Genomic DNA, 27,801 nt, shown 5'->3' with positions numbered 1-27,801 from the left:
GGTTAAACAACTTAAAGAAACACATTTTATCTTTCCAAACGACACGTATGAAATAGAAAAAAATACAAAATAATTAAACCCTTAACAGAAATCATCTCCTATCTGTAGAACTAAAGCAGGGGTCGGCAACCTTTACCACTCAAAGAGCCATTTTGACCCGTTTCACAAATTAAAGAAGACAAAGGGAGCCGCAATCATCCTCGCGAATCTCTGCTGGTGGTCACCCATATAACAGTAATAAGGGTGTGCCACGAAGCCATTACCTTTGACGCCTTCTACAACATGTACAGACAGCTTGCCAGTCCAGTATCATGTTGTATGTGGCTTCCGCAGATGCACGTACACGACTGCAAAGCACACTGGGTGACACAGAGTACACTGAAGGTTGTGATATAAACAATTTTAACACTTACTTATATGCACCACACTGTGAACCCACACCAAACAAGAATGACAAACACAATTCTGGATGTTCTGAGTGCAATCCTTAAATATCTTCCACTACTAAACTAATCTTCTCTTTCGCTAACTTATTTCCTAGTATTTCCCTTTCTCTATTGTATTTCCTACACTGTATTAAAACATGTCCTACACTTTCCCTCTTATGACAACAGTCACACAGCCCTAAATTATGTCACCCTATCAATTTCAATGAGCTATTTAGATATGTCCAAACCCTGTTTCCATAAGAATTGTGAAATTGTGTTAGATGTAAATATAAACGGAATACAATGATTTGCAAATCCTTTTCAACCCATATTCAGTTGAATATGCTACAAAGACAACATATTTGATGTTCAAACTGATAAACATTTTTTTTGCAAATAATCATTAACTTTAGAATTTGATGCCAGCAACACGTAACAAAACATTTGAGAAAGGTGGCAATAAATACTGATGAAGTTGATGAATGCTCATCAAACACTTATTTGGAACATCCCACAGGTGGAACAGGTGGGTGCCATGATTGGGTATAAAAACAGCTTCCCAAAAAAATGCTCAGTCTTTCACAAGAAAGGATGGGGCGAGGTACCCCCCTTTGCCCACAACTGCGTGAGCAAATAGTCAAACAGTTTAAGAACAACGTTTCTCAAAGTGCAATTGCAAGAAATTTAGGGATTTCAACATCTACGGTCCATGATATCATCAAAAGGTTCAGAGAATCTGGAGAAATCCATGTAAGCGGCAAGGCGGAAACCAACATTGAATGACTGTGACCTTCGATCCCTCAGACGGCACTGTATCAAAAATCGACATCAATCTCTAAAGGATATCACCACATGGGCTCAGGAACACTTCAGAAAACCACTGTCACTAAATGCAGTTTGTCGCTACATCTGTATGTGCAACTTAAAGCTCTACTATGCAAAGCGAAAGCCATTTATTAACAACATCCAGAAAGACCGCCAGCTTCTCTAAGACCGAGATCATCTAAGATGGACTGACGCAAAGTGGAAAAGTGTTATGTGGTCTGACGAGTCCACATTTCAAATTGTTTTTGGAAATATTCAACATCGTGTCATCCGGATCAGAGGGGAAGCGAATCATCCAGACTGTTATCGACGCAAAGTTCAAAAGCCAGCATCCGTGATAGTATGGGGGTGCATTAGTGCCCAAGGCATGGGTAACTTACACATCTGTGAAGGCACCATTAATGCTAAAAGGTACATACAGGTTTTGGAACAACATATGCTGCCATCTAAGCGCCCCTGCTTATTTCAGCAAGACAATGCCAAGCCACATTCAGCATGTGTTACAACAGTGTGGATTCGTAAATAAAGAGTGCGGGTACTTTCCTGGCCCGCCTGCAGTCCAGACCTGTCTCCCATCGAAAATGTGTGGCGCATTATGAAGCGTAAAATACAACAGCAGAGACCCCGGACTGTTGAACGACTGAAGCTCTACATAAAACAAGAATGGGAAAGAATTTCCGCAGTTCCCAAATGTTTATTGAGTGTTGTTAAAAGAAAAGGTGATGTAACACAGTGGTGAACATGCCCTTTCCCAACTACTTCGGCACGTGTTACAGCCATGAAATTCTAAGTTAATTATTGTTTTGCAAAAAAATATTAAAGTTTATGAGTTTGAACATCAAATATTTTGCTTTGTAGTGCATTCAATTGAATATGGGTTGAAAAGGATTTGCAAATCATTGTATTCCGTTTATATTTACATGTAACACAATTTCCCAACTCATATGGAAACAGGGTTTATACATGGACAGGTACCCAGAGAAATGTTACCACACTTTCCACTCTATTAATTCTCTATATTTAACAGAGGTGTGGACTCGAGTCACATGACTTGGACTCGAGTCAGACTCGAGTCATGAATTTGATGACTTTAGACTCGACTTGACAAAATGTAAAAAGACTTGCAACTCGACTTAGACTTTAACATCAATGACTTGTGACTTGACTTAGACTTGAGCCTTTTGACTTGACATGACTTGCTACTTTCCCCAAAACCCAACGATTAAAAAGTTATCCAGGAGCGCTCCGTATCTTCCATTGTGTACGCGTGTTTGTCAACATGTGTGCGATGACAGCCTGTGCGCTACTTGTCAGTACAACAGCCAATCAAATTACATCCACGTTGTTTTCGTCACACAGCATTCAGCCAATCAAATTGGAGGAAAACCAACGAAAAAGAGCTTTCAAACAACAGAAGAATAAGTGAATACAATTATGCCATAAAGTGTTTCGTTTGGGTATTAAAAGTACGACTTGGTCAACAAAACAGGAATTGCCGTAAGCAAAACATGCGGTTGGAAGATTACAGATGGAGACGCAACAACTTCCAACTTCGTTCGACATTTGAAGTTGCACAAAGAAGGGTAAGTTTTGAATGTTAGCTTGCGTTTATTGGCTGAGTAACGTGACTTTATTTGCTGTGGAGTTAAATCAGTGAGGCTGTAAATTCACTGCTAATGTTAGAACCATAGACAGCTTATGAGTAGACGCAGCATCGAGCACTACTGCCTGTTGCCGCTGACGAGACGCGGGGCCGCCATCTTGGAGTGGTGATCCGCTCCACTCAGTGCAGTTCATTTGGCAGGAGCAATGAACTGTCAGCGCATTTAATTCATATTAACTCACTGAATACCACTTATATTCACGCGCTTTTTTGTCACACGTGTAACTATGATAAAGGACACATGTCTTGGCGTGTTCATAATTTGCTTAACAGAAATAGAATATTCTTATATGTTATAAGTGACCAGACGTCTGAGATCAAAACTGGGAATATAATCCCAGAGAAGGGGAAAAAACAGTCAGCTATTTTGAAGTTGAAGAAACAATATGATTAGGTTATATATACATGCATATATCCTACATAAACAATGTATGAATACATTACATATCTATATATCTTACGGACCTATAGACCAGATGTTCTCAAATGGGGGTACTTGAAGGTATGCAAAGGGGTACATGATATTTCTTTTAATATTCTAAAAATAGCAACAATTCAAAATCCTTTATAAATATATTTATTGAAAAATACTTCAACAAAATATGAATGTAAATTCATAAACTGTGAAAAGAAATGCAACAATGCAATATTCAGTGTTGACAGCTAGATTTTTTTGAGGACATGTTCCATAAATATTGATGTTAAAGGTTTCTTTTTTGTGAAGAAATGTTTAGAATGAAGTTGATGAATCCAGATGGATCTCTATTACAATCCCCAAAGAGGGCACTTTAAGTTGATGATTACTTCTATGTGTAGAAATCTTTATTGAATCACTTGTTTATTTTTCAACAAGTTTTTAGTTATATTTACATCTTTTTTTGTATAAACAGTTCAACAAAGACCACTACAATTGTGCAATATGTTGCACTGTTATACAGTTTGATAAATCAGAAACTGATGAGATAGTGCTGTATTTTACTTCTTTATCTCTTTTTTCAACCAAAAATGCTTCGCTCTGATTAGGGGGTACTTGAATTAAAAAAATGTTCACAGGAGTTACATCACTGAAAAAAGGTTGCGAACCACTGTTATAGACTTTATCTCTGTTGCTGCAACAGCAGATAGTTTTTTCTGTCTTGACACTTTGTATTGATATTTTCTATTACATTCTTCCTTTAAATGGCCATGTTTACAGTGATTGTTTTATATGTATTTTTCATGTATGTTGCTTTGGATAAAAGTGTCTGCCAAATACTTAAACATATATAAACACCTGAATGTCTTTATGTCAGCTAAAACCACCAATCTGTTTCACTGGATTCAGAATAAAACCATTCTGTCATACTCAACAAAATTAGTATTTGAATATTGTTACTTGAAGACTTATCTGTGGTTACAATAAAATGAGAATGCATCATAATCAATGGCGGCTGGTGAATTTTGTTTTAGGTGGGCCTGAAAGTTTGTAAACCAAATACCTGTAGGGGAGTCATCCTCCCCCAGAAGATTTCTTTGTGATTTTCACATACAAATATTGTAGTTCTTTGCTCCTGCTTAACTCTGTGGTAATATTCTTTTCACAAAATACAACCAATAGTATGTTAATGTAAATTCTTACTTGTGAAAAGTAATCCTCCAATTCCTATTTTCAACAGTCCGCTCAATTGAGCAGGAAAACGCTGAATACCAGCCCAGCATCTTTTTTTTCTACCTGTCAAATGTTAGTTTAGGCTGTTTGCCGGCTCCTCATCACCACTTCAAGATGGCGGCCAAATTGCTTGCGTCACAGCAGCCAATTCTGCGTCTACTTATAAGATGTCTATGGTTATAACGTCATTGCAAACACGGCAATCTGTTGCGTCCACTGCAGATGTTACCTTATTCATACTTATTGTCAAAGTGATTTTTTTTTAAGCAGGGTTGCATGAGGTACCTACACATAACGTTACGTTAATGAATGTATCACACACAGTAACGTAACATTAGACGGCGGTCAGCAGCACCGTGTATTTTAGCCACCTACAAAAAGACAAACATAGTCAAATAAAGGTCAGTTAAAATGTATACTATATTAAGAATATGTGTACATATTCCATAGAGCCCTGACATCTAACAAGTACAGCACTGTTCATTGTTATGTTCATGTATTTGTTGTTTTTCATGTGTACACACACATAAACACATACAGTATGAGATGAGATCAATGAGATAAGGTGACAACAATACATAAACTGCTGATGAACTAGTTACAATGCAATATTCCATGGAAAAACAATGTTAACACTTTTGTGCAAATAAGTACAGTTGCACTTGTTTTTTCAAATGTGTTGATACTGTAAAGGAATGAGTTAAATGTTTAGAATAACTGGTTAATAGCGCTATTATGAAGTGCAATGTCAGCACTGGTTTTTTTTAATAATAAATACATACAGCGTTTTAAAAGCATACACAATCTGTGTACATATATTAGTCTGTGGTTAAAAAGACTTGAAATGACTCGAAACCCAAAATGCAGGACTTGGGACTTGACTTGAGACTTTCCAGTATTGACTTTGGACTTGACTCGGACTTGCCTGTCTTGACTCGGGACTTGACTTGAGACTTGAGGGCAAAGACTTGAGACTTACTTGTGACTTGCAAAACAATGACTTGGTCCCACCTCTGATATTTAATATTTCCATATCTACATCTGGGATATCATACATCCACGATTTTATTGCAGGGATCGGTACTTTAAGGCTAACTATAATATTGTCAATTTCAACTTTTTTTTACATATGTCTCCTGTTATCCATCCGAAACTATTACCCCTTTTCTTGGCAGTTTAGTAGCACTTGGTGAGTTGGATGTTCTTGCTTGGACACTAGGCTGCAACTGAAGCGATAATTCCTCGCTATCTTAAATGATAATATGAACATTATATAAATAGTCATGTTCATATTCACTGCAACGAGACTACAGAGTGTTGGATCAATTGTACTGTGGATTTAAACGCATCTATATTTGTGGAAAAACTGCGCACACACACACACACACACACACACACACACACACACACACATATATATATATATATACAAAACCAGTGAAGTTGGCCTGTTCTGTAAATGGCAAATAAAAACAGAATACAATGATTTGTAAATCCTTTTCAACCTATATTCAATTGAATAGACTGCAAAGGCAAGATATTTGATGCCCAAACTGGAAAGCTTTGTTATTGTTTGCAAATATTAGCTCATTTGGAATTTGATGCCTGTAAGATGTTTAAAAAAAGCTGGCACAAATGACAAAAAAGACTGAGAAAGTTGAGTAATGCTCATCAAACACTTATTTGGAACATCTCACAGGTGAACAGGCTAATTGGGAACAGGTAGGTGCCATGATTGGGCATAAAAGCAGTTTCCATGAAATGCTCAGTCATTCACAGACAAGGATGGGGCGAGGGTCACCACTTTGTCAACAAATGCGTGAGCAAATTGTCCAACATTTGAAGAACAACATTTCTCGGTTGGTAGAGTGGCCGTGCCAGCAATTTGAGGGTTGCAGGTTCGATTCCCGCTTGTGCCATCCTAGTTACTGCCGTTGTGTCCTTGGGCAAGACACTTCACCCTCTGGCTCCCAGTGCCACCCACACTGGTTTAAAATGTAACTTAGATATTGGGTGTCACTATGTAAAGCGCTTTGAGTCACTTGAGAAAAGCGCTATATAAATATAATTCACTTCACTTCACTCAATGAGCTATCGCGAGGAATTTAGAGATTTCACCATCTACGGTCTGTGATATCATCAAAAGGTTCAGAGAATCTGGAGAAATCACAGCAGGGCCGAAAAACAACTTTGAATGCCCGGGACGATCCCTCAGGCGTAACTGCATCAAAAAGCTACATCAGTGTGTAAAGGATATGACAACATGGACTCTCGAGGGGTCATGAACCGCCTGTTGAAGACCTCTGCACTAGACTTATAGAGAGTCTATGAGTAAACCGGGAAATGAAACCAGAAAAGTCTGCCTTGTTTTTCTTCGATGGAGGTTTTACAGCAGCCAAAAGATCCAGTGCTCGAATTCATGTTGTCCCCAACCAATCAGGCTGCCTGAACTTGTTAGTCAACACTTCTTATTTGCTTCAGAGTTGATTTAAAATAATGTAGCTGCTGTTCTCAGTGACACACTAACCAGGAACTCATGAGGAAATATACACAGCGCTGCTGTTTTTTGCCGGACGCCGCAACAAATCCATCCAATTTAGCTAAAATCTGCTCGTGTTGGACAGGAAGATATGCACAAAAACAAAACAAAATATCCGGTTTACTTCCAAAACAGAATACTCCGCCCTGATGGGAGTTCGTATTCGACACTTTGAAAGGTCCAAATGGGCGGCGACGGACATTAAGTCAACTTGTCAAAGGTTTCGAGACTTAATTTCACCTTGTTGACACAAATGTATGAGGACATGCTGATTCTGGAGGTCCAAAATTAAAGAATATTGCACGGGCATATCCCGGTCAGCGAATTGGGGACATTGGGGGCGTGTTTCAAATGACAGCCGATACGGAGACCGGGAAAGTAGAGAAGTAGTTATTTATTTATTTATTTTATTTTTAAAATCTTTATTCATAATATTTAACATTCACATACAATCAAAGTAATAATAATAATCAAAACAAGTACATGTTGCCGTGTTTTTTTTAATTATTCTTATTTTTTTTAAAGTAGAGAAGTAGTTGCGTGACTTGCTCGCCAGGGATGATGTCACTATTGTTGTGCCGCCCTCGATATGTAAGAATATATATATATATATGTATATATATATATATATATATATATATACCACCCGATTGTAGCTGAGATAGGCGCCAGCGCCCCCCGCAACCCCAAAAAAGGGAATAAGCGGTAGAAAATGGATGGATGGATATATATGGATATATATATATATATATATATATATATATATATATATATATATATATATATATATATATTTATATATATATATATATATATATATATATGTATATATATATATATATATATGTGTGTGTGTGTATATATGATATCTTTATATATATATCTCTTTATCTTTATATATCTTTATATATATACACACATACATACACAATATATATGTATACATACATATGTATATATATATATATATATATATACACATATATATACACACATACATACATATATATATACTGTATATATACATACATATATATATGTATATATACATACATATGTATATGTATGTATATATACATACATATGTATATGTATATATACATACATACACATACATACATATATATATATATATATATATATATATATATATATATATATATACATACATACATATACATACATACATACATACATACATATATATATATATATATATATATATATATATATATATATATATATATATATATAAAGGATCTACTTTGGACTGGACTCTCACTGTTATGTTGGATCTACTATGGACTGGACTTTCACAATATAAATGATAAATGGGTTGTACTTGTATAGCGCTTTTCTACCTTCAAGGTACTCAAAGCGCTTTGACACTACTTCCACATTTACCCATTCACACACACATTCACACACTGATGGAGGGAGCTGCCATGCAAGGCGCCAACCAGCACCCATCAGGAGCAAGGGTGAAGTGTCTTGCTCAGGACACAACGGACGTGACGAGGTTGGTACTAGGTGGGAATTGAACCAGGGACGCTCGGGTTGCGCACGGCCACTCTCCCACTGGGCCACGCCGTCCCTATCATCCATTGCTTTCGGTCTCCCGAAATGTTTATGTTTAAGTATATGGCAGACGATTTTATCCAAAGCGACATACATAAAAAATACATTGAAAACAATCACTGTAAATGGGATCATTTAAGGGAAGAATGTAATACAAAATATCAATACAAGGTGTCAAGACAGAATAAACTCTCTGCTGCTGCATCAACAGAGATACAGTGTATAATATATATAGATATTAAATGTATTCATACAGTGTTTATGTAGCATGTATATATAACCTAATCATATTGTTTCTTGAACTTAAAAATAGCATCTCTGGGATTATATTCCCAGTTTTGATTTGGGACGTCTGGTCACTTGTAGCATATAAGACTATTTTATTACTGTTAAGCAAACTATTAATAATAAAACATGTCTCCTTTATCATAGTTACACGTATAACAAAAAAGTGTGTGAAAATCAGTGGTATTCAGTGAGGTAAGATGAATTAAATTCGCTGACAGATTGCTCCTGCCAAATGAGTTGAGCGGATCACCACTCCAAGATGGCGGCCTAGCGTCTCGTCAGCACCAGTAGGCAGTAGGCAGTAGCCTCCATGCTGTGTACTCTTATAAGATATCTATGGTAGTCAGGTAGCAATACAACGTAAATCGTTGGTCAACAAAAAAGTAACCACAGAACACTATCATGTTGGATGGCAACACAACAACTTTAGATCACTCCATTACAATTACCATGCTACTCAACGATACATACCGATGATACTTAGTTTGGCATGAGTATTGAGCAGATGAAAACGTTTACAATCGTCACTGAACTATCTTAAACTAGATCAGGTGCCATGCCAAAATGTGAATGCCTGCCAAAAATTGATTTCCTGTCACAGGAAACCTGCACTTCTTGGCTTGGTCTGTCCACGGCAGATTACTAGGTGTAAAACAAACACTTTATCTTGTTGTAAATTGACCAATTTGAAAAAGAAACACATTACACAAATTTAACAAATATTTTTTTCTCTCAGCACGGGGGGTGGGGGGTGGGGGGTGGGGGCGTATAATATGGTCAGGAACAGTCATGGATGCAAAGGATTCTGGGTATTTGTTGTGTTGCGTTTATGTTGTGTTACTGTGAGGATGTTCTCCCGAAATGTGTTTTTCATTCTTGTTTGGTGTGGGTTCACAGTGTGGTGCATATTAGTAAGAGTGTTAAAGTTGTTTATATCACAACCTTCAGTGTAGCCTGTATCACCCAGTATGCCTTGCAGTCGTGTACATGTATCTGCAAAAGCCACATACTACATCTTGATTGACTGGCAAGCAGTTTGTACATGTTGTAAAAGGCGTCTAAGGCAATGGCTTCATAGCACACCCTTATTATTGTTATCTAGGTAACCACCAGCAGATATTCGCGAGAATGGTTGCGGCCCATGGTCTTCTTTAATTTGTGAAACGGGTCAAAATGGCTTTTTGAGTGGCAAAGGTTGCCGACCCCTGTGCAGTCATGAGATGTGTCTACATCAAAATATTACTTGAAACTCATTTTTGGCAGCAGCAAAGTGGTCGTTTGTATAGATTTTTAGCTCTAAAAAGGATATTTCAACAAGTAAACAGTACAGTAGATACATGATTTTGATATACGTAATGCTCATAAGGGCATTCTAGTAAAATACGCGTGTGCAAATTTGTGATGTGTAAATATCAAAATATTACGTTGAATCACTTTTTGTCAGGCAATGTTACATTTAATGACAATTTTACATAAATGAATACATCCAAACACATTATACAAATATTTATTATGTGCAGGAAGAAATAACAGTTACAATTGTGTGTATCATCCAAACAATGAGGTTTTATCACATCAACATCGGACTAACAGCAGTCCTTTAAATCTCATTAATACCACAGACAAGGCAAACTGTCATTTTCCGGGCGCGATAATGTCTTAAATAATGTCAAACACGTAGCGTTACAATAACCACAAAGATAAAGTGTTTGTCTCACATCAAAAAAGTTAAAAGTTAAAGTACCAATGATTGTCACACACACACGAGGTGTGGCGAAATTATTCTCTGCATTTGACCCATCACCCTTGATCACCTCCTGGGAGGTGAGGAGAGCAGTGAGCAGCAGCGGTGGCCACGGCCGGGAATTATTTTTGGTGATTTAACCCTCAATTCCAACCCTTGATGTGGCGTGCCAAGCAGGGAGGTAATGGGTCCCATTTTTATAGTATTTGATATGACTCGGCCAGGTTTTGAACTCACGATCTACCGATCTCAGGGCGGACACTCTAACCACTAGGCCACTGAGCAATCTAGGCCAATCCGCTGTGGACAGACGAAGCAAAAAAAAAATGCAGGTTTAGTGATCTTAAAACATTCAACAAACAAGACAGAACAATTGTATTGTTGCTTGCTGCAAAAAAGTGGTTTAGGACCGTGTTTATTTGCTCCTGCTTCTCTGGAATGACAGAATAAACTTGTTGCGGTTTGCTGTGTTACTACTTGCCTTATCACGTGATTATGCGCCGATTCGCTAGATCTCGTAAAAATTACACTTTTTCGCTGCACGACAGAGCAACAACAGAACGGCGGTGGTGGTTGCCAGTCGGTAGTTTACCAACATGCCTATTTAATTACGAATTAGTTTTTCCTATTTTGTCGTAACGTGCGGGAGCAGACTCCCTCAGACCATCGCCGCCTTTGCCACGCCAAGTTTAGCAGCTAGCGAGCTGATACACCAAGCACACGTTCGATGTGAGGGAAAACTCCATCCATGTTGTCCTCCACCAACCAGACTCTCTGAACATGTCCGTCAACATTGTTTATTTGCTTCAAAAGCCCTTCTAAAATAATGAGGCTGCTGTTCTTAGTGGCACACTAATCTGGAACTCACGAGGGAATCTGGTATCATACACACAACAGGTCATCACTTTCTAAGTGACGTATAAATGACAGAAATAAACCATTATTATCAGCCTGGGATAAGCTTATTTGCAGGTTTGTCTGGGGTGGCTAAAGACCGTGGTGAGATAATAAACACTGAACTGATCCAATTTTTATAAATGTCTAATGATAATGTCAAGGAGGGATTTTTAATCACTGCTATGCTGAAATTATAACTAATATTGATAATGTTGTTGATAATATTCATTTTTGTTTCACTACTTTTGGTTTGTTCTGTGTCCTGTTTGTGTCTCCTCTCAATTGCTCGGTTTATTGCAGTTCTGAGTGTTGCTGGGTCAGGTTTGGTTTTGGAATTGGATTGCGTTGTTATGGTACTGCTGTGTATTGTTTTGTTGGATTGATTTAAAAAAAAAAAAAATCGATTTTTTTTTAAATGAGAATCAATTCTGAATCGCACAACGTGAGAATCGTGATTCAAATTCGAATCAATTTTTCCCACACCCCTACTACATACTATGGAAGACCTGTTCAAGAAAAGATGGTTGAAGTGTATAATGTATTTAAAAGAATAAATAAACCATAATATTTAATTTTGATGAAGAACTACCTTTTAGATAATAAGAAACCTAGTGTAAAGAAAACATATACTGATCCCACAATCAAGTTTTGTTACATTTTTCTATGATTGTTAATTTTGGGTTGTTTTTTTTCAAATTATTTTTTTTAATTATTTATTCATTTATAAACAAAATATAATTATACTACTTTTTTAGTTTAAATACCTATAAAGAGCAAAGACAAAGAGACTTAAAAACTCTACCCTGCACGCTGCAATTAAGCTGTATAATAACATTATCTAATTAAATAATTAATATAGTCCATCCATCCATCCATTTTCTACCGCTTATTCCCTTTTGGGGTCGCGGGGGGCGCTGGCGCCTATCTCAGCCGCAATCTGGCTGAGATACACCCTGGACAAGTCGCCACCTAATCGCAGGGCCAAAGTAATATAGTCATATACCAGAATGCTAACAGTTTCCATGCTGCTGCTGCCCTGAGGATGTTCAGAATGTTTCAAATACGGTCTATTCTTTTCATTTTTTAATTGTTATTTGTTTGATATTTATTGTAAAGTTCAGCTGTTTTTTCAGTGGGGCCTTGGCTCCACTGCAAGCATGAATTAATAAAGTCAAGTCAGTCAGTCAGTGTATATATTTTTCCAATCAAGTCTATGTATATTATGAAAATCCCAATGAATATTAAGTTAAAAAAAGAAATAAGTTATTATTACTATTACTACTTCTACTACTTTTCAGGCAAGACATACCACTTCTACAATTTGACTATCCTAGTGCACAAACTGGACAGGAAAACATTTATTCTCCGTTGTGTGCAGAAGTTTGTGTTGTCAAACTGTGTGTTTTCTCATGTGAAATTTCAGGTTGGCCCTCTAAAAAAATGTAGCTCCACAAAATGAACATTCAAAAAGTTTTTCTTGTGTGTGTTCTCATATGTGACGTCAAATTGGATTTCTGAGAAAACGTTTTACAGCAAACTGAGCAAATGAAAGGTTTTTCTCCGGTGTGTGTTCTAATGTGTTGTTTCAGGCTGCCCCTCTGAGAAAATGCATCTCCGCAAAATGAACATTTGAAAGGTTTTTCTCCTGTGTGTGTTCTCATGTGCAAGGTCAAAGTGGCCTTCAGAGAAAATCTATTGCAGCAAACTGAGCATCTGAAAGGTTTTTCTTGCGTGTGTGTTCTCATGTGTGAAGTCAAATTGGATTTCTGAGAAAACTTTTTACAGCAAACTGAGCAAATATAAGGTTTTTCTCCTGTGTGCGTTCTCATGTGTAGTTTCAGGTTGTGTCTCAGAGAAAATGTATTGCCACAAACTGAACATTTAAAAGGTTTTTCGCCTGTGTGTGTTCTCATGTGCAAAGTCAAAGTTGCTTTCTGAGAAAATCTATTGCAGCAAACTGAGCATTTGAAAGGCTTTTCTTTCGTGTGTGTTCTCAAGTGCTGAGCATAATTACTTTTTTTACAAAACATTTTAGCACTAAATGAGCAGGTAAAATCTTGTTTACCTGTGTTCTTTTCAGAGCATTCAGGGTGTTGGTTGTCAGTGTGAGTCCTCATACCATCTTCACAGTCTGTATCGCTGCTCAAAGGTTCTTGGGTGTAGTCCACGTTTTCATCCTCAGCAGAGTGTGACATTATGTCGTCACTATCTGATAGAGGAGCAAAGAGGTTGTTGACTTGTGGTTTGTCTTCATGGTCTTCTGTCTTCACGGAGAAACCAGTCAGAGGTAAGTTGGTGAGATCAGCCTCCTGTGGCCCCAGAAGACACTCTTCTCCTGACTGGCTGATACAGTATTTAAGGTGGTGGGGCTGTGGATCATCCTGCTTGAAATTGGAGCTTTCATCCTGTGGTATAAAGGGACATTCTTCTTGACGACCAATCAGCTGCCGGACATCTAAAGAACACAAATACACTTTAGCTCAGATATGTCAGACTTTGTAGACGGTGCTCTCTTTCTTCAATTGCTACTTATTGTGGAAGGTAACACAGGCTATATTTTATTCTGTTGCAATTTAGTTGGATTTGGAAAATAATTACGACTTGTTAATAGACTTAGACTTCCTTTTATTGTCATTCAAATTTTAACTTTGCAGTACAGATTAGAAAAAATATTTTTTATGAATTAACTTCTTGTAGTGCACGATAAAAGAGCAATAAGGTACAGATAAATGTATTGCACTTTTGCATATGCAGGGTTTCCCACACATTCATTTATTTGTGGCGGCCCGCCACGAAAGAATTACGGCCGCCACAAATAAAAAAATAATAAAATAAAATAAAAATATATTTTTTTAAATAAAAAAATATATTTTTTTGTTTTTTTGGGGGGGCTTTTGACTTGCCCGACCGCTCATAAAAGCAATGGGACTCTGTCCGTGAAGGGAGCTTGTAGTTACATATTATATAAATATGTAAATATTATAAAAATATGTACATAAAGTGTTGTAATTATATTCCAACTCCGCGTTTTTCTTGGTCATCGCCGCCGCTGCCCCCCCCATCAATAACCCCCCAGCTGATGCTGTTGTCACAGGGATGGGGGGGTAGCTTTATAGTCCGTGATGACATGTATGCCCTGCCAGATTCGTCTGGTGCAGTGGTTCTTAACCTGCTTTCGAACAAACTCTAGTCGGCCTCAGGGGTTCGGCGGATGTCAAGACACACCCGACTCATCGTGTAAATACAAACTTCTCCCTATCAGCTGACAGATTTGCAGGTGTGTAATTTGTTGTGAGTTTATGCACTGTTTTGTTTTTGTTTTTTGAACAAGATGATGTTTATTCACGGTTCATTTTGTGCACCAGTAAAAAAAAACATGGTAACACTTTAGTATGGGGAACATGTTCACTATTAATTAGTTGCTTATTAACATGCAGATAAGTAACATATTGGCTCTTAACTAGTCATTATTAAGTACTTATTAATGCCTTATTCTGCATGGCCTTATAATAACCCTAACCCTCTAACACTGACCCTAACCAAATAACTCAAAATTAAGTCTTTATTACTTAGAATAAGTTCCCCGAGTATCCAAATAACTCTAAATGAAGTCTTTGTTACTGAGAATATGTTCCCCATACTAAAGTGTTGCCAAAAACGTACTACTTTGTCTTGAATTTGGAAAAAAAAAAACATTTTATTTTTCACTAGAAAAGGGTTCGGTGAATGCCAACAAGGTTAAGAACCACTGGTCTAGTGTTCATGGGGTTCCTGAAAAAGTCCTGCACTTTCTGACTATGTCTATATTCTTCACAATTAAGTCACTGTAAAACTAACAACACTAGGCTGGGAGGTTTAGTGATATACTCGATATATCGCAGGTTTGTCTCTGTGCGATATAGAAAATAACTGTATCGTGATATTCGAGTATACGTTCTCACACAGTTGCTTGTGGCTGCGGGGATTACACTACAGGATCTTCTCACTTTTTCCTGTCGCTCCTTCTCACAGATAAGCGCACCTTCTTACATACGCCACATACTGTCGCGTCATACGCCCTCGCATGGGAGGTAGCAGCATGGGTAACATTAGCTGTGATGCTAGCGGAGTGGTGCGAGTGGTAATACGAGAGAAGGAAAGTGCCAATATGGTAACAAATGAAGGAAGAATTAATTCCTAAAAAAAACACCACGGAGTTCGACATCTAGCGGTGGTTTAGCTTCAAGCGGGAATATGTCAAACAAGTATGCAGCAAAAGTGCTGCTACAAAAAGTAGCACCTACTGCTAAATTGTAGCATTGTTTGAAAAATCCCGCGCTAGAGAATGAAGAGTGCTTGAAACTCCGCATGTTCGGGGCCATACCCACAAAATGCCGAAGCAACCATTTCCAGATCGTATGAAAAAATTAGTCAACAACAGAATTTAATAACATCTGTAGTAACCGATCACATAGCAAAGGACATACACTAATTGATTTCCTGTTATGCAGCTCATTTTTATTTGACAGTTTTTGAAACATCTTGTGTGAACTCATGCACAAAAGTGCACTTTATTTGTTTTAAACTATTGTAGTTGCGTTCTGTACAAAAAAATGCACTTTAATTTAGTGTTGTTTTGATATGTCATCTTAGTGACATCATGCACAAAAGTGCACTAATGTTTGTGCCACTAATAATAACTGTTTAATAAATACACTTTTGGTAAATTTACTTAATTGTGGTTTCCCTCTCTGCATGAAAGTTTAAAATGAGCATATATTAATGCAGGATGAAGAAGAATGTTTTAATGTAGACACATAGAATCATCATACTGCTGTGATTATATGCATCAAGTGTTCATTCAAGGCTAAGGTAATATATCGAGACATATATTGTGTATCGTGACATGGCTTAAAAATATTGAGATATTGATAAAAGGCCATATCGCCCAGCCCTAAACCACACTAAAGAAAGTACATTACATGTACACATGAAGTGCACATACACGTAGGAATCACGTTAGATTAATAATATGATTTGAAATAAGCTGAAAAAAAGCAATACAACTATGCAGAATGAAGGTTGAGCTATAATGCTGCTAGCTTAATGCTAACATACAATGGACTATCTCATAGACAAGCTAACTCAAATTAGCATGGCCAATCGCAGGCTCTTGTACTGTATATAAACAATCCTACTGTTGAACATAATAATGTGATTGCGCATTTACTTTAGTTTTATTCACGACTCTTGGGGATAACCTTTCACATTTCTGGCAACGATAAAAAGGAAGCCTCATGTCACATTCACACACTAGAGCCAATTTAGTGTTGCCAATCTATCCCCATATATATATATATATATATATATATATATATAGTGCCCTCCATAATTATTGGCACCCCTGGTTGAGATGTGTTAAAAGCCTTAGAATAAATTCAGTGTTTATTGCAGAAGAATACTGTCACACTGAAAATTGTAGGAAAATGTAGCCTTCAACTCAAATGAATTGTAAGAAAATAAAAAAATCCCTGACTAAAAAATAATTATTTTTCATTAAATCACCTGTTCCACAATTATTGGCACCCTTAACAATTCCCAGGAAATAAATATAATTGAAGCATTTCTGTCATTTCTACAGTAGTTTACAAAGTTTACCAGAGTACGTAGGAACATTTAATTAGTAATTCATCACTTCCTGTTTCCCTGGGGTATAAATATGACGTGACACCGAGGCCATTTCTCTTATCCACTCTTAAACATGGGAAAGACAAAGGAACACAGCATACAAGTGAGGCAGATGTGCGTCGACCTTCACAGGTCAGGCAGAGGCTACAAGAAGATTGCCACTCAACTGCAGCTGCCCATATCCACTGTGAGAGGAATAATTAAGAAGTTCAAAACAACTGGAACAGTGGTAAATAAGCCTGGACGAGGACCCAAGTTTATTTTGCCACCACGCACAGTGAGGAGGATGGTAAGAGAAATCAAAAGATCTCCAAAGCTCACTGTTACAGAATTACAACAAATGGTAGCATCCTGGGGTCACAAAGTCTCCAAATCAACCATCAGGCGCTGTCTACACGCCAACAAGCTGTTTGGGAGGCATGCACGGAGAAAACCTTTCCTCACTCACAATCATAAACGCAAGCGTCTGGAGTTCGCCAAACGGTATTGGGGCTTCAACTGGGACCGTGTGCTTTGGTCAGATGGGACCAAGATTGAGCTTTTTGGCAACAAACACTCTAAGTGGGTCTGGCGTACCACGAAAGATGCGCATGCTGAAAAGCACCTCATACCCACTGTGAAGTATGGGGGTGGGTCAGTGATGCTGTGGGGCTGTTTCACTTCCAAAGGCCCTGGGAACCTTGTTAGGGTGCATGGCATCATGAATGCTTTGAAATACCAGGACATTTTAAATCAAAATCTGTTGCCCTCTGCCCGAAAGCTGAAGCTGGGTCGTCACTGGGTCTTTCAGCAAGACAATGACCCTAAACATATGGCCAAATCTACACAGAAATGGTTCACCAGACACAAAATCAAGCTCCTCCCATGGCCATCTCAGTCCCCTGACCTCAACCCCATTGAGAACCTGTGGGGTGAGCTGAAAAGGAGAGTACAGAGGAGAGGACCCAGGTCTCTGGATGATTTAGAGAGATTCTGCAAAGAGGAATGGCTGAAAATCCCTCTTTCTGTCTTTGCCCATCTTGTGAAACATTATAGGAGAAGATTAGGTGCTGTTTTGTTGGCAAAAGGGGGTTGTACAAAATATTAACACCAGGGGTGCTAATAATTGTGACACACATTATTTGATGTCAAATAATTATTTCTTTATGTGGGATTTTTTCCCCACTGAATAAATGCACTTGTATTGAAGGTTGGATTTTTCTCTTTTTTTCCATTAAGGTCCCATATTATTTAGAAAAAAAATAAAATAATTGGAAGCTAAAAAACACATCTCAACCAGGGGTGCCAATAATTATGGAGGGCACTGGTATATATATATATATATATATATATATATATATATATATATATATATATATATATACACACCGATTGTGCAAGTTGTCCCACTTAAAATGATGACAGAGGTCTGTAATTTTCATCATAGGTACACTTCAACTGTGAGAGACAGAATGAAAAAAAAAAATCCAGGAATTCACATTGTAGGAATTGTAAAGAATTTATTTGTAAATTATGGTGGAAAATAAGTATTTGGTGAACCATTCAAAGCTCTCACTGATGGAAGGAGGTTTTGGCTCAAAATCTCACGATACATGGCCCCATTCATTCTTTACTTAACACGGATCAATCGTCCTGTCCCCTTAGCAGAAAAACAGCCCCAAAGCATGATGTTTCCACCCCCATGCTTCACAGTAGGAATGGTGCTCTTAGGATGCAACTCAGTATTCTTATTCCTCCAAACACGACAAGTTGAGTTTATACCAAAAAGTTCTATTTTGGTTTCATCTGACCACAAGACATTCTCCTAATCCTCTGCTGTATCACCCATGTGCTCTCTGGCAAACTTCAGACGGGCCTGGACATGCACTGGCTTAAGCAGGGGGACACATCTGGCACTCCAGGATTTGATTCCCAAATCGGCGTAGTGTGTTACTGATGGTAACCTTTGTTACTTTGGTCCCAGCTCTCTGCAGGTCATTCACCAGGTCCTCCCGCGTGGTTCTGGGATTTTTGCTCACCGTTCTCATGATCATTTTGACCCCATGGAATGAGATCTTGCGTGGAGCCCCAGATCGAGGGAGATTATCAGTGGTCTTGTCCATTTTCTGATAATTGCTCCCATAGTTGATTTTTTTCACACCAAGCTGCTGGCCTATTGTAGATTCACTCTTCCCAGTCTGGTGCAGGTCTACAATTCTTTTCCTGGTGTCCTTCGACAGCTCTTTGGTCTTGGCTATAGTGGAGTTTGGAGTCTGACTGTTTGAGGCTGTGGACAGGTGTCTTTTATACAGATAACGAGTTCAAACAGGTTCCATTAATACAGGTAACGAGTGGAGGACAGAAGAGCGTCTGAAAGAAGAAGTTACAGGTCTGTGAGAGCCAGAGATCTTCCTTGCTTGAAGTGACCAAATACTTCTTTTCCACCATAATTTACAAATTCATTCTTTAAAATTTCTACAATGTGAATTCCTGGATTTCTTTTTTCACATTCTGTCTCTCACAGTTGAAGTGTACCTATGATGAAAAGTACAGACCTCTGTCATCATTTTAAGTGGGAGAACTTGCACAATCGGTGGCTGACTAAATACCGTTACGTGTATGTGTATATATATATATATACATATAAATATATATATATATATATATATATATATATATATATATATATATATATATATATATATATATATATACATATACATATATATATATATATATATATATATATATATTTATATGTATATATATATATATACACATACACGTAACGTAACGTATATATATATATATATATATATATATATATATATATATATACATATACATATATATATATATATATATATATATATATATATATTTATATGTATATATATATATATACACACACGTAACGGTGTAGAAAACAGAAGTTCATTATGCTTGATTAAATTTTGAATGAAGTGTTGCAACAGCGCCAGTTGCTGGTGAGGAGGGGTATGTACGGTTACCTGTGGGAAGTGCTCAGAACTGTGAAGCCTTCCAGAGTGGTGAGACACGTTTTTGCATTGTCCGGCATTGATTACTAATTAGTGAATATTGACTGTTTATATTTTGATTAGTACAAACCCCATTTCCATATGATTTGGGAAATTTTGTTGGATGTAAATATAAACGGAATACAATGATTTGCAAATGCTTTTCAACCCATATTGAATTGAATGCACTACAAAGACAAGATATTTGATTTTCAAACTCATAAACTTTATTGTTTTTTGTAAATTATAATTAACTTACAATTTCATGGCTGCAACACATGCCAAAGTAGTTTGGAAAGCGCATGTTCACCACGGTGTTACATCACCTTTTCTTTTAACAACACTCAATAAACGTTTGGGAACTGAGGAAAATTATTGTTGAAGCTTTGAAAGTGGAATTCTTTCCAATTCTTGTTTTATGTAGAGCTTCAGTCGTTAGACAGTCCGGGGTCTCCGCTGTCGTATTTAATGCTTCATAATGCGCCAAACATTTTCGATAGGAGACAGTCTTGGACTGCAAGCCACGCTGTTGTAACACATGTCTTGCTGAAATAAGCAGGGGACTCCATAATACCATTGCTTGGATGACAACATATGTTGCTCCAAAACCTGTATGTACCTTTCAGGATTAATGGTGCCTTCACAGATGTGTAAGTTACCCATGCCTTGGGCACTAATACACCCCCATACCATCACAGATGCTGGCTTTTGAACTTTGCGCCTAGAACAATCCAAATAGTTGTTTTCCTCTTTGTTCTGGAGGACACCACGTCCCCTGTTTCCAAATATAATTTTAAATTAGGACTCGTCAGACCGCAGAGCACCTTTCCACTTTGCATCAGTCCATCTTAGGTGAGCTCGGGCCCAGCCAAGCCGGTGACGTTTCAGGATATTCTTGATAAATGGCTTTGGCTTTGCATAGGAGAGTTTTAACTTGCATTTACAGATGTAGCGACCAACTGTAGTTACTGACAGTGGTTTTATGAAGTGTTCCTGAGCCCATTTGGTGATATCCTTTACACACAGATGTCGGTTTTTGATGCAGTACCGCCTGAGGGATCAAAAGTCCGTAATATCATCGCTTACGTTCAGTGATTTCTCCAGATTCTCTGAACTTTTTGATGATTTTACAGACCGTAGATGGTAAAATCCCTAAATTCCTTGCAAAAGCTCGTTGAGAAATGTTGTTCTTAAACTGTTCGACAATTTGCTTACAAAGTGGTGACCCTCACCCCATCCTTGTTTGTGAATTACTTAGCATTTTATGAAAGCTGCTTTTATACCCAATCATGGCACCCACCTGTTCCCAATTAGCCTGCACACCTGTGGGATGTTCCATATAAGTGTTTGATGAGCCTCATTTTACTTTATCAGTATCTATTGCCACCTTTCCTAATGTTTTTGTCACGTGTTGCTGGCATCAAATTGTAAAGTTAATGATTATTTGCAAAAAAAAATGTTTATCAGTTTGAACATCAAATATGTTGTCTTTGTAGCATATTCAACTGAATATGGGTTGAAAATGATTTGCAAATCCTTGTATTCCGTTTATATTTACATCTAACACAATTTCCCAACTCATATGGAAACGGGGTTTGTACTTTGTATCGTACACATAAAAAGGTTCGCTAATTGGTCTTGTCCAAAACTGTATCCCAGAGTGATATTTTGAAGACAATAACACACTTTCACTGTGTAAACTAATTGGTGATTGGTGATGTGTTAATTAGAGAATCCTGTGACCCAAGTGGACTCACAGTCTCACAATTGGCAGCGTTTTGCAGGTAATATTTGAGACACTGGTGATTTAGGGCTATATAAATAAACATTGATTTATTGATTGATATTATATTTCCTGCCACTGTGATTGTTTGGTTGTTCACATAGTTGTCCTCAACTATTATTATGTTGCTAATGGTAGCTTGGCTAGGCCGCAGCCTGGTTCATCAACCGCATGGTTTGAAGCAGCCGTTTTGGATGCGAGGTGTGTTTAGGGACATCCTGTAAAATTTTGTTTCTGTACATTTACTGTATATTTTGCATATAAAAAAAAGGATTATTGTTAATTTGAGTACACCATTGTCAGTACATTTGAAACCAGTGGAGAAATGAATATGAGTATGAAGATTTGGTTTAAACAATATACGATTACACCCAAATGTAACATGTTGTTCGTACAATTTGTACAGAACTGTGGAGCCATCCAGAGTGAGAATCCCCTGACCCAAGTGGACTCACAGTCTCACAATTTGCACTGTTTTGCAGGAGACTGTAATAATTGAAATTCATAATCCACCTGGTGCCAGTGATATGTTGAAGCGACAGCAGTGTGGAGCTGCATTTTGACACACACACACACACACACACACACACACACACACACACACACACACACACACACACACACACACACACACACACACACACACACACACACACACACACACCTCGGGAGTCAACAACCCGCGGCTCTTTAGCGCCGCCCTAGTGGCTCTCTGGAGCTTTTTCAAAAATGTATGAAAAATGGAAAAAGATGAGGGGGAAAAAAATATATAGATATATTTTTTGCTTTAATATGGTTTCTGTAGGACAAACATGACAAACCTCCATAATTGTTATAAAGCACACTATTTACATTAAACATGCTTCATTGATTCAAGTATTTGGCAAGCGCCGTTTTGTCCTACTAAGTTTGGCGGCCCTTGAACTCACCATAGTTTGTTTACATGTATAACTTTCTCCGACGTTCTAGGACGTGTTTTATGCCACGTCTTTTTCTGTCTCATTTTGTCCACCAAACGTTTAACGTTGTGCATGAATGCACAAAGGTGAGTTTTGTTGATGTTATTGACTTGTGTGGAGTGCTAATCAGACATATTTGGTTCCTGCATGACTGCAAGCTAATCGATGCTAACATGCTATTTAGGCTAGCTATATGTACATATTGCATCATTATGTCTCATTTGTAGGTTTATTTGAGGTCATTTAATTTTCTTTAAGTCCTCTTAATTGAATTTATATCTCATGACACACTATCTGGATGTAATTTAATTTTTTTGCAGCTCCAGACAGATTTGTTTTTGTATTTTTGGACCAATATGGCTCTTTTAACATTTTAGGTTGCCGACCTTATTTCCTTGAACAGCCGCCTGGGCGCTAATAATTTAAAACCTCTTCTCACTCCTGCGCTTATTCAAGGCATGCAGTAAAAGTAAGCAGGCGCCAATAATTTTAAAACCTCTTCCCACCCCTGCGCTTACCAATGGCATGCAGTAAAAAATTGAGTGTGATATACATAAAAAAAATAAAACAATAAAAAATTATCCTGCGGCCGCGTGTTTGAGGACCACTGCTCTCTAACATGTCATCGTACTCACCTGCACACCATGCTATCTGCGTGCCGGCCAGACGCATGCATATCGCTGTTTCTCATACGAGATTGCAATGCATACTTGGTCAACAGCCATACCTTTTACACTGATGGTTGTGATATAAACAACTTTAACACTCTCACTGATATGCGCCACACTCTGTGAACCCACACCAAACACATTTCTGGAGAACATTGGCTCTGTAACACATTAAAAAAAGCAACATAAGAATTACCCAGAATTCCAATGCGTCCATGACTCGTGGCTGTATTATACACGCGCCCCCAACCCCGCCCACCTCCACCGGCGCACGAAGAGAGGGGAGGTGGGGGTGAGGTGGTGGTTGAGGAATTCTGGAATGCATTGGAATTCTGGGTAATTCTTATGTTGCGTTTATAATGTGTTACAGAGCCAATGTTCTCCAGAAATGTGTTTGGTGTGGGTTCAAAGAGTGTGGCGCATATTAGTAAGAGTGTAAAAGACAAGTTGTTTTATATCACAACCATCAATGTGATCTGTATGGCTGTGGAACAAGACCCCTGGTTTACACATAGTAAAAGCAAAAAAAAAAAAGACTCCGCCATTTTGGAAATGACGACAAGGAAAGCGTCACTCGTGACGTCACGACTTTGACCCGACGGTAAAAGTAAGCATGCGCTAATAAATTTGGGGAGCGAGTTTGACCCGGCAGTAATTCAAGGCAGGCGCATATTAAATGCCCGGCGGCTATTTAAGGAAATACAGTATGTATATATATGTATATATGTACATATATATGTACATATATATGTACATATATGTATGGACGGCGTGGCGCAATGGGAGAGTGGCCGTGCGCAACCCGAGTGTCCCTGGTTCAAATCCCACCTAGTACCAACCTCGTCACGTCCGTTGTGTCCTGAGCAAGACACTTCACCCTTGCTCCTGATGGCTCCTCCTTGGCGCCTTGCATGGCAGCTCCCTCCATCAGTGTGTGAATGTGTGTGTGAATGGGTAAATGTGGAAGTAGTGTCAAAGCGCTTTGAGTACCTTGAAGGTAGAAAAGCGCTATACAAGTACAACCCATTTATTTATATATATATATATATATATATATATATATATATATATATATATATATACACATATATATATATATATATATATATATATATACATATATACATATATATACAGTATATATATATATATATATATATATATACACACACACATATATATATATATATACACACACACACATATATATAGATATATACACACACACATATATATATATATATACACACACACACATATATATATATATATATATATATATACACACACACACACATATATATATATATATATATATATATATATATATATATATATATATATATATAGGTGTGGGAAAAAAATCACAAGACTACTTCATCTCTACAGATCTGTTTCATGAGGGGTTCCCTCAATCATCAGGAGATCTCCTGATGATTGAGGGAACCCCTCATGAAACAGATCTGTAGAGATGAAGTAGTCTTGTGATTTTTTCCCACACCTACATATTGCGCTCTACCACGGTATCGAGCACTATTCTCCGGATAATCCAATCAAGACATATATATATATATATATATATATATATATATATATATATATATATATATATATATATATATATATATATATATATATATATAAATAATTTACGTCACACTTCACGTGGGCCAATCACACGTGTGCATACTTCAGGGACCGATCGGAGATCGTAGTACCTAGGAATATTACACACTCCACACAGCGATGTCCAAATGGAGGATCGAAGACGCACTCGGTGTAAAGTTAGACGTTATTTTCGGTAATAATGTCTAAAGATTTAGGGTACTTTACACGGGCTTGAACAATAAATGCATTAATTACCTTAAAATACCCTTATTTTCACAAGACATTTGTAATAATCAGTCGGCCTCGTTGGATATTGAATATCCAACTCAAAATCGACTAAATTTCAAACTCTTTCATATTGTTTTGCACATTAGCGACATAACGTGTATAAGATGAAGTATGAGGATAATGAAAGTGTAAAAAATACCTTCAACGTGTAGCACAATTTGAGTTTTGCGAGCAGCTTCCAGTTGTTGTCGATGTTGCTCCTTCTCCTCTCTCGTTCGAGAAAGTTCCTCCTCGTACGACGTTATCGTGCTTTCAAACAGCGCGAATATTTCATCAGCTGCCGCCATTAGTCGCTCTTTTACCAACTCTTTCAACATTTTGGTGTCTTGTGGCGAGCACACTAACAAACTTTAGAAATGCTAAATGCTAAAATGCATGCTAAAATGCTAACGGCCGTGTCATTCGATTTTTTCGCGCATGCGCCGCATCTTCTTCTTCTTTTCTGTTTTACGGCAGCTGGCATCGATCTGTGGGGCATTACTGCCATCTTCAGTTTCATTTAATAATTAAATGACCATCTTTCCTTGAGTCCAGTATTGTTCAAAAATTCCCATACAATTTCCCTTAGATTTTCAGAGTCTGCAAGATTTATCATGTTCCAGTACCTTCAGTTTTTTAGTCATGGTTAGTCTTTCTATATTATATTTATTACATGACAAAAAAAACGTGTTTTATTGTTTCTAATACTATACATCAGGGGTCACCAACCTTTATGAAACCAAGAGCTACTTCTTGGGTACTGATTAATGCGGAGGGCTACCAGTTTGATACACACTTAAATACATTGCCGGAAATAGCCAATTTGCTCAATTTACCTTTAATAAATAAATCCTTATATAGAAAAAAATGGGTATTTCTGTCTGTCATTCCGTCATTTTACGGAAGGTTTTTTGGTAGAGAATAAATTATGAAACAAAAAACACTTAATTGAACGGTTTAAAAGAGGAGAAAACACGAAAAAAAATGAAAATAAAGTTTTGAAACATAGTTTATCTTCAATTTCGACTCTTTAAAATTCAAAATTCAACCGAAAAAAATGAATGGAAAAACTGGCTAATTCAAATATTTTTGAAAAAAATAAAAAAATAATTTATGGAACATCATTAGTAATTTTTCCTGATTAAGATTATTTTTTAGAATGTTGATGACATGTTTTAAATAGGTTAAAATCCAATCTGCACTTTGTTATAATGTATAACAAATTGGACCAAGCTATATTTCCAACAAAGACAAATCATTATTTCTTTTAGATTTTCCAGAACAAAAATTTTAAAAGAAATTCAAAAGACTTTGAAATAATATTCAAATTTGATTCTACAGATTTTCTAGATCTGCCAGAAAAGTTTTTTTGAATTTTAATCATAATAAGTTTGAAGAAATAGTTCACAAATATTCATCGTCAAAAAAACTGAAGCTAAAATGAAGAATTAAATTAAAACTTATTTATTATTCTTTACAGTAAAAACAAAAAACTTGAACATTGATTTAAATTGTCAGGAAGGAAGAGGAAGGAATTTAAAAGGTAAAAAGGTATGTGTTTAAAAATCCTAAAATCATTTTTAAGGTTGTATTTTTTCTCTAAAATTGTCTTTCTGAAAGTTATAAGAAGCAAAGTAAAAAAATAAATGAATTTATTTAAACAAATGAAAACCAAGTCTTTAAAGGTCTACTGAAACCCACTACTACCGACCACGCAGTCAGATAGTTTATATATCAATGATGAAATATTAACATTGCAACACATGCCAATACGGCCTTTTTAGTTTACTAAATTGCAATTTTAAATTTCCCGGGAGTTTCGTCTTGAAAACGTCGTGTAATGATGACGTGTATGCAAGATGTCACAGATTTTAAGGAAATATGAGCGCTGCACACACACACAGCTTAAAGTCGTCTGCTTTAACGGCATAATTACACAGTATTTTGGACATCTGTGTTGCTGAATCTTTTGCAATTTTTTCAATTAATATTGGAGAAGTCACAGTAGAAAGATGGAGTTGGGAAGCTTTAGCCTTTAGCCACACAAACACACGGTGATTCCTTGTTTAAAATTCCTGGAGGTGAAACTTTCCTATGGATCAGAGCGCGGTCAAGGGAACATGGATCCCTACCAAATGTCAACTAGCAGGTTTCGGTGAGAAAATTGTGGTTAAAAAGTCAGTTCTTACCGGAGAAAAGCTGAGCTTGTGCCATCCATAGCT

At 37.2% G+C, this 27,801-nt stretch overlaps 1 protein-coding gene across 4 annotated transcripts in view; it reads right to left on the bottom strand.

The window, feature by feature from the left end:
- Positions 1–26,053, bottom strand: part of LOC133546262 (zinc finger protein 567-like) — a 43,318-nt gene extending 17,265 nt beyond the window's left edge. Inside the window, exons 1-3 of one of the 4 annotated variants that reach the window (XM_061892177.1) lie at positions 25,740–26,051; positions 13,676–14,065; positions 10,493–11,013 (exon numbers count right to left, since the gene is read on the bottom strand). In XM_061892177.1, the coding sequence (XP_061748161.1) occupies positions 10,850–11,013; positions 13,676–14,065; positions 25,740–25,917 (732 nt within the window). In that variant the 5' untranslated portion in view covers positions 25,918–26,051 and the 3' untranslated portion in view covers positions 10,493–10,849. Of the gene's footprint in view, positions 1–10,492; positions 11,014–13,675; positions 14,066–25,739 lie in introns of those variants that run through there. The other 3 variants (XM_061892176.1, XM_061892175.1, XM_061892178.1) reach the window with 3 other exon arrangements.
- Between the last annotated feature and the right edge of the window lie 1,748 nt (positions 26,054–27,801).

The sequence above is a fragment of the Nerophis ophidion genome, linkage group LG29, assembly GCF_033978795.1.
Source record: "Nerophis ophidion isolate RoL-2023_Sa linkage group LG29, RoL_Noph_v1.0, whole genome shotgun sequence".
NCBI classification, from domain to species: Eukaryota; Metazoa; Chordata; class Actinopteri; order Syngnathiformes; family Syngnathidae; genus Nerophis; species Nerophis ophidion.
Note: the sequence above shows the minus strand (reverse complement) of the source record. Positions and strands in the feature narration are given on the sequence as shown.